Here is a 13,262-nt window from a genome sequence, read left to right as displayed (position 1 = left end):
ATCCTACATCTAGGACATTGTTCTTTCGATGACCAACCAATACTCAACATTCTTGAAGAAATATAGGTACACCTGAAGATAATAGAACATAAAAGACATACTAGCTCTATGCGGACCGAAGCTATACCTGCTATCCCGTTGTTTCCGTAACTTGTAATCCACAAGTATACAACAAGACAACCTAAATGTATTTGAAAATGTACGATATCTTGTTTCGTATTTTTTACAAAGCCTCTTCCTAGGTTTACTTCGCAAACGATTCAGTATCTTTTCCTATAGTTTTCCGGTCATTTTGAAACTTTGCCATTTTGTGAGGTTTGGTCAATGATGGAAATTTAAATCGTTTCTGATAGTTCGATGGTGAAAAATAATATTAATAGACACGTTTAAAAATGCTACAATTTTGACCATCTTGACGTATATTAAGGAATATAATTTTTTCGACTGTCATTTATTTTGGCCGCCTTTAATATTTCGGCCGCCTGTGTGCTTTGCACACATTTGTACATATGGTAGGCGCGGCCCTGACTAAACTAGTAATACACTTTGATGGTAATGGTAATGTATATAATATATTATCAATAATGTAAATGTATTTTGTAACTCTTTTGCTCTCATTGATAATATTTTCAATATTTCATACTGGGTATATCGAATCTTTTTTACACACGTTCGTGCGCTACAAAGTTCAGTGCGTACGTCTTTTTTGTTTGCATACAATAAAATTTCTCTAAGTTCCATTAATTACAATTGCAAATCGGCAACTTTCTTAACGACCACAATTCTCCACTACTAATACCATAAATGTCGATCATTTTTGCCACTTTATTTTGACCGTGCGCGCTTCAAACTCTTCACTTTCTCACCGGTCGCAGTTCCCCGGTACAACCTGTCCTACGGCTACTAAAACCGCATAGACGGAAAGAACTGATGTCAGTGAAAGCAGTCGCTTCTGACGAATATGCTTTCCGTCGATTGATGCGTGAAATGCCACTGACGATGATGGTGATGATGATGTCGATTGTCGACCTACAAATTGATAGAAATGCACTCTCTCACCGTGACAGTTCCATTCAACGAGTCTTGTCTTCTCGTATCACTTTGTATGCACCTCGTATACGCTTCTATTTACGCATGGTATATAATATATATGTATGTAGGTGGCTTCCGGCGATTAATGCCGTGTAAAATTACGTAAAAATTAAAACCGATTTTATCACCTTGAACCCGTAATGAAAAGAATGAGATTGAATCGCGTGAGAACTCTCATCTTTCTCATACGACCGAGCGTTGTTTTTTTTTTTGTTCATTTACTTATCTGAGATCAAAAGTCGTAATTTACAGCTGTTACATTATTCATCACACATTGTAAACTTGAAATTGGCTCCGATTTCCGACGTTGATTTTGAAAATATCTATTGGGATTTTTTTAACGAGCGTCGTTTAATGGCGATTTTGCTAATTCGCCATTTTATTACTGTAACGATTTTTATCGATTGAGGAAAGTGTCTGATTTTATTTTCGTTTGGGTTATTCGGAGCAGCGTTTTGTCAGATCATTTAATAAAATTTTACAACGATAAGTTTTATAATGGTGCACTTTCCTCGTTTACTTTCACGTAAAAATTTCGCTTAAGCAACAATCGATCGTTTATACAAACATATGTTATAGTTGAATTGTATCTTCTAGTTGTAATATATTTTGACTTGTTGGAATATATTCCATTTAACCTAGTACCATCTACTGTTATAGTTGAAGTGTACTATCAGTTGTGATATATTTTGACTAGTTGGAATATATTCCGTCTAGCCCACGTAAGTTGATTCATATGGCGAATTACATTCAATATATATTACAACTAGTCAATATATATTACAACTGAAAATACAGTTCAACTTTAAGTTGGTACCAGATTAGATAGAGAAGAAAGGTTTTCGTAAAAACGTCACTCTACTAGTAAATTGAGTTGAAAAGTCACATTTTTGTTTTGAACACATTCTTAGAGTTATCGTAATACGGTATTCATTACCTTTATTCGTAATATTTAGCAAATATGAACGCATTATTGAATTCTAACGTATTCATCACAGCTGTCAAAACTCAACTGTTGTATTACAACTGGCGCACATTATTGAAAGTGTATTTGCGCTTGTAGATATATAATTTACTAGTTGAATTGTATTCGAATATGAATGACCTAAAACGCTAGTTGGAATATACATACATATTGCAGCTGAAAATATGTGCACTTCGACTGTAACATGCACATGTATATAGTATGTATAATTGTACAAATAAACTTTGATTGCTAAATAAAATAATTTTTACATATCTATACATATAAAGACAAAATTCACTTTCTATTTTGTAAAATACACGCTTAAATAAGAAAGTACGTATGTACTAATTCATTTAATGTTTCTTATTTTTTTTTCAATATGTTCATACATACATATGTCAAGTAGTTTGTGTTGAATATAATATATTGTAAAGCCTATTAGCAAGAACACACTCAAAAGTGCGGCACGAGACGATTAGATAGATTCCAGCCGTGATGGACGTATTGTCACGTCATTATTAATTCGTATGGTCTTATTATTTCGATCAGATTCTTCTACATTTCTTCAAATTTTGGAATTTGTCCAAACACTGTCCTATGGCACGGCATCCCTAGGTAGACTCCAGCTATGATGGGCGCGTCCATATATCATTATTAATTCGTATGATCTTATTATTTCGACAAGTTTCTGATACATTTATTCTAATATGGGAATCACCGTTATAGTTCACTGTCAAACCTATGTCAATATAGATAAAATATCACCGAAAATATTTCAGCGGCGAGTTTTGCCATGGGTTGCCATAGTTTTTTTTCATGAAAAAAAAACACGTGCCGCGTACCACTCTGCGCCTTTAAGCTGAAAACACATTGAGTGGGACATGGCACGTGTTTTTTTAGATACTTTAAAACATGCGAAAATACGCAGCACCCCTTGCCCATATACATGATACACAGTCCCAAAAATCACCCCCTGGAGTGTTTTCGGTAATACTTTATCCTTGCTTGACAGTGATCGATAAGATGCATACATGTGCAACCTCCCAAACATATGCATTCTGCACGTGCAAGAACACCCGAATTTGATTTGGGGAACAACTACTGTTTACGATCACAGTGGGCAGCTGAAGCAAAAAAAAGGACGTGACGTCCCATACTACTCGGTGTGCTTTCGCCCTTATCCATTTCAAAAACGTTCTGCCCAACTAGTCAACTCGTTCGGCTCATTATCTTTACATATAAACCTAAAGCTAATTTGGCCATTATCTCAACTAAAACGTAAGCTCGTTAAGTTATTCTTATATTTTCAATGGAATAGATTAATAAGGATTTGAAAGTGCAATACATATACACGCGTCTGATAATACTATAGTAAATATTTATTCGAATGTTAATCATGAATCATATCAAAAGGTCAATATATAGTACTATCGATTTTCGACGTACTGTTAGGAAGGGTTCATTTTGTATTCGGGGGGGCTCTTAGTGACCTTTGACCCCTTGTGACCTTTGAGAAAGTGCACTAATGGTATGCTATGACTTTTTCAGAGTCTCCGAGGCGATACGTGGAGAGCGATGTGACAATCCATTATCGGGTTCCTGTCCGTCAGGAGCCCAGACCATTGGTGCCTGAAGATGAGCTGGCACGAAGACAGGCCGATCACATGCGCCGCGTCTACCAAGAAGAACGACGTCGCAAATACCTCCAGGTCAGTCTATTATGATGATGCATAATTTTTCCACCTCATTTTTTTTTAATTTTCACTTAGCCTCAGGTTGAAAATTAAATTTCTAATGTGGTATATGTATGTGTGTGTGTGTGTGTGTCAGCTGCAGGCGATTCGGTAGAGTTGGTCGCGATCTTGGATTGCAATCTAAACAACTTAACAAACACTAATGACCCTTCGCAGTCGACAAACGACGCTCTTCTCGGCTGCTTTCTTCTCAAATGAATAAAAGTAAATAAACGACCGTGTGCAGTAAATGCACCGAACGGTCGCAAACCGCAAAATGCATTCCGTCCGCAGTTGCAGCATTATTCAGTCGCGTCATCAAAATAAGCGGTAACCATACATATATTTTTCATTGTTTTCTTTCGTACACGCTATTACCGTGTCTGATACATTACATTGTATATTTGAGTAAAATCATCGCATTCCGACTTTTTTTTTTAAATATTATTGTCTTGCATTATGATATTTTACCGCGTCACGCGCATTTCGAACTGTTGTATATAGTCGTTGATGAAAGTGGTCATTTCCTTTGAACGCAATGTCCGAATTCTTGTCCGTGTCCGACGAATGTTCACAGTAAAAAAACTCGTTTTGATTTTTTTTTTTTTGACGAAAGCGAGAGTGGTTGTCGTATTTTCGTCTAATCGACTTTTCGAACGACAGGAATTCTTTTCGACCTTATCTGCCTACAACGATTACAGTTTGTTTCAAAGTGGTTTTTGCAGTAAATAACGTCACGCATATTAGAGCGAACACGTAACGATAAAAGAAAACATTTGTGCAAATCATTGCCTTTGAAATATTCGGTTTTTTATATGTAAAAGGTATTCTATAATTTATTTCTAATCCACTGATGTGAAATAAATATGTATGTGTCTATTGTAATATGTAAAATATGCCTGACGATAAGGAATTTTATATATTGTGGAAACTACGGGGAAAATTCTTGATTGTTTCTAGTGAAAAGTGCTGTAATAGCAATAGCTACTACATATAATACATTCATACATAGAAAGACATTCAACTACCACCAAAAGCCAGTGACGTAGCTACATACTTCATAGCAAAGTCATTCAAAGCATGAGAGCCCAGCTTGACATGGGGTCCAAAGTTACGTATATATTCATTGATACACTCAATATTATTTAACATTGTCAAAAATATCGAAATATCGAAAGTAAGAAAAATACACTTGTACGTATGTATTATGTATATATAATATTATTTTACGATCCAGAAATGTGAAATGATCCAAGCAACTATTTGGGCTTGTATCGTTGCAGACCATACAAAACCATTTGGTTCAAGTAGGATAATTAATCACGTAAACCCATTATTAAAAAAAACTTTATTGGAAATACATATATCGATAAGATATATGTATTTGATATAGAACTGATAGTTCTATGTGAGTATGTATCAATAAAAATTTTTAATTACTTTATCTCATGTTTTAAAATCAGGGTAAGGGGGTGTGAGGGGGCCTTGGATAAATTTTACATGAGGGTCCAAATTCCTAGCTACGTCACTGCCAAAAACTCGACCAGTAGATGATTTGATTTAAAAACTGATAGTTCCATGTTTCAAATATTTCACAAACGTCCAAATATTTCATTTACATATATGTATATTATGTTTCATCATGTGATTGTACTGATAATATACAGGTTCTTATTTTCAAGCACTTCCATGGAATTATGAAATTCTTCAAAAATGTATTACTTTCATCTACCATAATTATTGTATTAGGATATAGAATATATAAATATGTACATACATATTTTCTCGTCTACTGTAGATACGGAACAATTGTTCTTGTAAATAAACCCTTTATGAAGATTCTCCTAATGACAACTTCTTATCACCATATTGTCTGTTTTTATTTTGTTTCCTTCTCTAAAAGGCTTCTGGAAAATAAAATTCCTTTAAAAATACTCCACCACATGACAGACATTAAAATTTCTTACAATTCCGAAACAGCAATGGTTTAAAACGCATTAAAAACAAACTAAAAATTCAGGCTAATCGATGTTGTACATATAATATAATTGATCTGACGAAATATTTCATATACAATTTTTGAGCTACCGACTAAAATACTGGGCAATTACTATTAAAAATATCCGAAATACATGACAATATGACGAAATGATAGTTTAAGAGTCTTATGACAAAATCACAGTCTTCGAAACAAAACAATAGTGGCGAAATATTGATTAGGAAAGGTGTGTCCGTCCTCGGAAAGACGTAGTACTGCCTTGTGAAACCGCATTCCTGACATACCCCACGGATTCTGCTCGTGTGACGTATCATTAGCACGAGTACTTCGATGCTATTATCAATATACTTATGTATGTATAATACATATGAAAATATATCAATGCACTTGTGTGTGCGTCTCGAATATACATAATATTATATTAAAATTAAACTTCTCGAACGTGCTTCAATTGTACATATGTATGAAAACGTGTACGAGGGCCTGCGGTTGAGTTCGTCAACCGCTCAATTATCCATCTGTGACCGAACACAATGGATTTCATTCGAAAATAAACAATGTCAATTGTGAATATGCAGAGTGGAAGAGGAGGACTGATTAGCCGAGTGAAAGAGAGACAATAATAATAATAGAGCGGAAGAGAAAACACAGAGGTAACCCACTATTATCATTGAAATTTAATAGGCGTACAAACTCCGACATGGGTTAAATTCGATATTTATTACATGTCTGTTTCGTGTTTACGAGCTCTCAATTACAACTTTGTTTATGGATCTATAATTATTGAGAAATTTGATAGGACGCCTTCAGTTCGTTTCGTAGCTGTTTTGCTGTATGTATTCAAATTTGAAGATGCATGCTGTATTTTGTACTGGCCGAAAACAGTACACGGCTTTATTGGTCTTGACAGAGTGTAGACAGGAACCTAATATATCAATTAAATAGAAGCTTACCATAGCAAACGACTGTATTATTGATATTGACATGCGTACTTCTTGCGGAGAGCTGTTTCAGTTGCTCTTTCAAACTCGCTCTTGAAAGTTGTGTTGCTTTTATTAAGTCTTTGTGATTTTTTTTATCATTAATTACGTCATGTTTGGGTCAGAAAAGTGACAAGAACAGTTTTTGATTTGAACCGATTAAGTAAACATTTTATATTATTGTAAAACTTCAAAATGTAATAATAAATCCTGCATGATATTTTGACTTTTGCATCTTTGTGATTCCTTTTTTTATTCATCATCATCATAGAAGTAGAATGCATAGAATCGCTCTCAGCCTCCAAAAATGTTGCTACAAAAACTCTGCGCGGCAGAGTTTGTTCATTGTTTGCTAAACTTCGTCTCTCTCTCTCTCTCTTGTCTCTCTTCTGACTTTCCGTCTCTCTCTTCGATGGCTCGCTTTTAGACGATAATTTTATTAACAATGACCATTCTATGTATTTTACTTCTATGATCATCATCTATAGCCGTTCACCATCCACTGCTGAATAAAGGCCTCTCCAACACAGTTCCAATCGTGTCTGTTTTGCGCAACTCTCATCAATCTCACCCCACACATTTTCCTAATTTCGTCTACCCATCTTCCCTGCGGTCTTCCTTTTACCCTTTTACATTCTCTCGGGTACCATTCTAGCATTTCTTTTGTCCACGTTTCGTCCATTCTTCTAGCCACATGGCCCGCCCATTGCCATTTCAATCTCTCCACTATATCCACTATATCCACTACTCTTGTCATACTTCTCACCCACGTATTCCGTTTCCTGTATATCCTCGTTATGCCAAACATACAGCGTTCCATACTTCTTTCTGTGCATTGGACTTTGTGTAGCATCTTAGCGTTAAATTTCCAAGTTTCGCGTCCATACGTAATCACTGGCAAAACGCATTGATCGGAGATCTTTTTCTCCAAGCAAAATGGCATTTTTGATTTAAAAACAACATTCATTTGTCCAAATGCACTCCATCCTAATTTCATACGTCTTTTTATTTCTTCTTATTTACTACTGGACATGTCAATTATTACACCTAAATATAAATATAAATAATTATTTACAACTTCTACTATTTTTATTAAATGCTAGTTTTGTACTCGATGAATTATTATCGCATGGGTGTTGGCATATTAAGTTATTAAATAAAAATAAAAAAAAACTAAAAGAAATGTGTTGGTCCTGTGTTTGATCTGCACGCGGTCTAATTTTTTCAAATATCTTTTAAATATATAGTTGATTCAATATTTATATTTAATTGTTTAATATGAAAAAAATGGAAAAAAATAAAACACCAATAGAAAAAATAATTAATTAATTAAATCAATTTCAATAGATAGCACCAAATGCTCAGATACTAATTTTTCTAGAGGAAACATTGGTAGTAATTAGTATATATAGATTTTTTTTTCTTAATTATATTCGTGCATTTTGTTGGCAGTGGTTTAGCTGCGACGTACATACATATATATGTCGAATCGAAACGACTATTATAGTACGGCGAGCGTTATCGCAGATACACAGATGCACACACACAAACGCAGATACACAGAATAGTGATATTATATATGTATATATATATATATATATATATATATATATATATATATATATATATATATATATATATATATATATATGCAGTGGCGGACTGGGACTGAAATCAGTGCATGCCAGGAGTCAAAGGGGGCCCCACCCAGGGTTAAAAAAATTTGTCCCCCCCCCCCCCCCCATATAACAAAATTTTCTTCTTTCCATCACGCTAAAAATCAAGGGCAAAAAATAAATAAAATTTTCAAAAATGGGAATAAACAAATTTAGGTACAAGAAAAATGGCAAAAGCAAAATAGATCCATAAATTACATTGTATATTTCGTTTTAATCCTTGTCCTAGGTAAATAGAATGCATCATAAAAGAATGCGGCATAAAAGCGGCTTTTACTTTCGGTAGAAAACAATCAGGGACGTCATTTCAGCTTTTTCTTGGGGGGGGGGGGCAGGCAAAGATTGGTCAAATTGAATTTTTTTTCAAAAAATCTTTTTTATATCGGAATAAAAATGGAAAATATACAATATGAAAAAAATAAGCTTATTTTTGAAAAAATATATATAAAAATATCTTATGTAAAAAGCTAAAAAAGCGAAAATTTTTTTCCAAAAATTTTCACATGGTCGCAAAATGGTTAACAAAAGTCGACCATCAAAATGTATCACTATATCAAAAAATTTACAAACTTTCGGAAAAATAAACGATACACATCTGTTTTTGAGACAAAATAAAGTAAAGGCGAACTTTCTAACGATTCGCTCAATGGGACGAACAATTTCCAAGAATGTTACCCAAGGCATACCACTTAAAAACCAAAATATATTTGCTTCAAAATAATAAAATCTTTTTTTTTCAAAGCACATAGCAGCGATTATTTTATTAGTTACACAAAAGTAACATAATATAAGAAATAAACGCAGCATTCATAGATCCATAGTATCTCATTAATCATTAAATTCATAATATTTTCTAAATTCGCCTATTCCTTAATTTAGGGGGGCGAGTGCCCCCCCCAAATTACGTCCCTGAAAACAAAAAATGCATAATATTTTCAATTAATGTTAATCGAAAATCGAGATTTTGGGGAGGGGCCCCTATCCTATGTTTCTATATACATGGATGTGTCTAGATTAGGAATAGATTTTATATTCGGAAACTGTTTAAAATTGTGTATTTAAATCTTACTATATCGTCGAAGTATAATCAAATATTATTTTGAAAGTATGTATGAAGTAAATTTAAATCGCTGGTTGATGATGAATCGTCCTATCAAAATTGTTTTAAGCAATTCAGTTTATATTATTCACGGAAATTTGTTTATTCCCATTTTTACTTCATTAGGTAGTTGTTACATAGGTTGGAAATATTACATAACCTTGAGGTTGGAAATGGGCCCGGTAAAAGGGCCCACGCAAATGTTGAAACTTACATTTCGAGCCTAATAAAAAAAGTTAACCGATCCTTGGGCTGTTAAAGCAGGTATTAGTTGTTTGTGTATATCGTAAGAAATTTGTTTTGTTGAAATACCCAAACTCTAGGTCCCAAAGTGCAATATCCTATAAATTTTTACACACGTGAAATAGTTAAAAAGTTATTTAATTTTACTGAGGGCCCATATTTTCTAACGGATAGTGGGGCCCACATGCCATCGGGCATGTACGCTTGTATGGCCAGTCCGCCACTGTATATATGTATGTATGTATGATGAGATAGTACAATTAAATAATACTGGGAGAAATGTTGTTATAATTAATTTTTATAGGTTTCCTTTTACATTATATGTGTATAAAAAATATTCATGAAGGTTATTGCTATGATTGAAATATGTATAGCCCATGCAGATTGGATTAATATAATATAAATCCATAATTTCAAAACCAAATGACATTCCATGCAATTTTAAATAAAATTTTCAATAATATTTACATTTAATATGGAAATCTGGAATCTGTATCAGCTTACATCTTACATCTGTTCTTACCATCACTATTCACCATGTTTTATATTTGAATATTTCCATTTGTTGATTTCAGGAGTTGCAAGATATGAACAGTAGGCGACACACAGACAACTTCACTCCGTCCCAAAAGAGTCCTATATCTTTGAACCGATATGACTCTTTCGGCACACGGCAAGTAGCACGCGCTCTTTACAATTTTATGGGTCAGGGTGCCAGGGAGCTCTCCTTCCGCAAAGGAGACCTCATCTTGGTGCGCCGCCAAATCGACAACAACTGGTACGAAGGTGAACACAACAACAACATCGGACTCTTCCCATACAACTATGTTGAGGTATATATTATCACATACATATACAGATGGCATTATATTATTCATTAAACGAATACTTTGTTATTATAAACTTCAGATGATTCAGTATGATAGTACTACTACGCCTAGTCAAAGACGTCCGACTGAGGGCCGAGCACGTGCTAAATTCAACTTTGTAGCACAGACGCATCTAGAGCTCGGTCTGCGCAAGGGGGAGCTCGTCACTCTTATAAGAAGAGTGGATGATAATTGGTATGAAGGCCGACTCGGTGATCGAAAAGGAATATTCCCCGTTAGTTACGTAGAAGTACTAGCTGAACCGACGATGAACAGATCAGGTATTTTAGCTTTCATCTTGATTTTGTATCCACTTATGTACTGGTTATTTATTATTCATTTGATTTTTGCTTTTTTAACAGAGCTCCCCTCATCAATTGGAAGTGGTAAGCCGGTAGCTTCTCCAGCGGCTCATTCTATGGTGACCGCAGCGGGGGCGGCATCTCTAGGACCTCATAGATACACGCCTCAGTTGAACAGCCCTGCATTGTCTAATAGTCCTAGTAGTACAGCTCCTCTTGCCTTACCAAGTAATATATTTTCACATTATTTACATTTCTCAATTAAATTATTCATTTTTTATATATTAATCATCTAAATATGCTTCCGACTCACAGTTTATTTAACGTGTTTTTTTCAGATCATGGTATTACTAGTCATCATGCAAGACCTGCAAGTGCAACGTTGCCCCGTGCAACCGATCATACACCCGTTAATCTCAATAACCACGAGCCGCTATTCGTAGATACCAATGCCGAAGCGGTGCCGTAAGTTTCTCTAGTCAAATGAGTCGTTCTGAATTGTATTAGATATAATAGCATTTTATTCAGTGAGCATCCGATGTGTTTCAGATACCGAGCGATGTACAAATATCGTCCGCAAAATCCTGACGAGCTCGAATTGCAAGAAGGCGACACCGTGTACGTTTTGGAGAAGTGCGACGACGGCTGGTACGTCGGATCCAGTCAGCGGACGGGACGCTTCGGCACCTTCCCAGGAAACTATGTAGAGAAAATCTGACAAGTTTAAATATTCAAACGAGCAAACGACTCAGGATGTATCGATCAAGAATTTTAGACCGGCTATTAAAATTTTACTTGGTTTGAAAAACCATTTCGACTCTACCGCTGTGAGAAAACGCTTTCGTTGCATATGATCGACTTGTCGATACACACATTGGAAATCATTTTGTACAATTTGAAGATCTATAATACTTTACGGTGCATACGTTGTTGTCAATTCTTGGTGAATTACCGTCAAAAGCTCGTATCAATATATAAACATATGTAGTACTTATTTATCAAACGGCATTTGCCATATAATTATTGCATTTTACACATTTATATATTATCGATGAGATCTGTATTATTATACTTGGTGGTTTTTCACCATACATTGTCGTTCACGTTCATCATTATATTTTTCTTTTATTTGCAATCAGCATTCACCGTTGATTTTGTTTCATCCATGCGATCATTATTTATTTAAATTCACACACACACAAACACATATACACCCACACTCACACACACACACACACATATTCACGATTCATTATTATATTGCTATTATAATTGTTGACAATACTAATATTAGATATAAATTTTAACATACGGATAGTATGTAAACGTATTGAAACCAAAATTTTATCTTATGATATGTAAAACCCATTTATATACTTGTACGTCAATATAAACTCTTATGAACATAGCTTTTAAATTTTTTTAAATTGTGTAAATTATATACCGAGAAAATTTATTTGACGCACAAAGCATTTTCGGTTCATTGCCGGTAAATCAACAGTGGGTAAGTTGTCGGAGTGAAATGAAAATACTTATTATATATATATAAATCTTATCATACTTCTTCAAATAGTACATTTTGAAAATATAAAATTAAAAAATACAACAAAAATGATTATACTAAACGTTAGTATAATATAAGCTTTCTAATATATGTATATATTGTAATTAGGATATGAATCAGGTGTCTAGGTTTATTTATTTTTCTTGCTATGGATCTTAATGCTAGTAGTTTAATATTTAGTATATCACTGTTTAAAATAATCATAAAAGTACATATGTATGTATGTATGATACATTCAAGGCAATGTAATCTTGCCGTTTTCTGACTGAAATTCACTATTTGATTCAAGAGCAGTTGATCGTCGAAGATGAAAAGACATTTTCAGTATTTTAATGATGATAGTGAATAAATTATTTGCTGTTTCTTTTTACTAGAACAGTAAAATTATTTCTCTTATAAAAATCAAATATTTTGTTAGCTTGTTGTATTGATGTAATTCAATTTGCCATTTATTCAACTGGTGTCAAAGTGTTATCAAAATATATATTTACGCTGTTCTAAAATATGCAAATATTTTTTTAATCCTCAGCTATGTGTTGGTTTGTATTAAGTTTCGCAAACATCTTCGTTCTTGATAAAGTAATTTTGCAATATTGTTAAAAACAGTGTTCTTATTGTTGTTTCAAACATATGTATTTCTTTAACATTAATTGCGTTGATAATAGATTCATTTTCAAAATTTAGATTTGAATGTTGAGTCACTTTTTGGATTCAAGATCGGATTTGAAATATTACTGC

At 33.9% G+C, this 13,262-nt stretch overlaps 1 protein-coding gene across 3 annotated transcripts in view; it reads left to right on the top strand.

The window, feature by feature from the left end:
- The window catches only part of LOC143918987 (uncharacterized), an 87,503-nt gene extending 74,961 nt beyond the window's left edge, over positions 1-12,542 (top strand). For all 3 annotated transcript variants that reach the window (XM_077441135.1, XM_077441134.1, XM_077441133.1), the window contains 6 exons: positions 3,608-3,768; positions 10,365-10,622; positions 10,699-10,939; positions 11,021-11,188; positions 11,299-11,425; positions 11,510-12,542. In XM_077441135.1, the coding sequence (XP_077297261.1) occupies positions 3,608-3,768; positions 10,365-10,622; positions 10,699-10,939; positions 11,021-11,188; positions 11,299-11,425; positions 11,510-11,678 (1,124 nt within the window). In that variant the 3' untranslated portion in view covers positions 11,679-12,542. The remainder of the gene's footprint in view (positions 1-3,607; positions 3,769-10,364; positions 10,623-10,698; positions 10,940-11,020; positions 11,189-11,298; positions 11,426-11,509) is intronic.
- Positions 12,543-13,262: the final 720 nt, after the last annotated feature.

The sequence above is a fragment of the Arctopsyche grandis genome, chromosome 11 (genome assembly GCF_051622035.1).
Source record: "Arctopsyche grandis isolate Sample6627 chromosome 11, ASM5162203v2, whole genome shotgun sequence".
In the NCBI taxonomy this organism is placed as follows: domain Eukaryota; kingdom Metazoa; phylum Arthropoda; class Insecta; order Trichoptera; family Hydropsychidae; genus Arctopsyche; species Arctopsyche grandis.
This window is presented reverse-complemented; position numbering and strand designations above follow the sequence as displayed.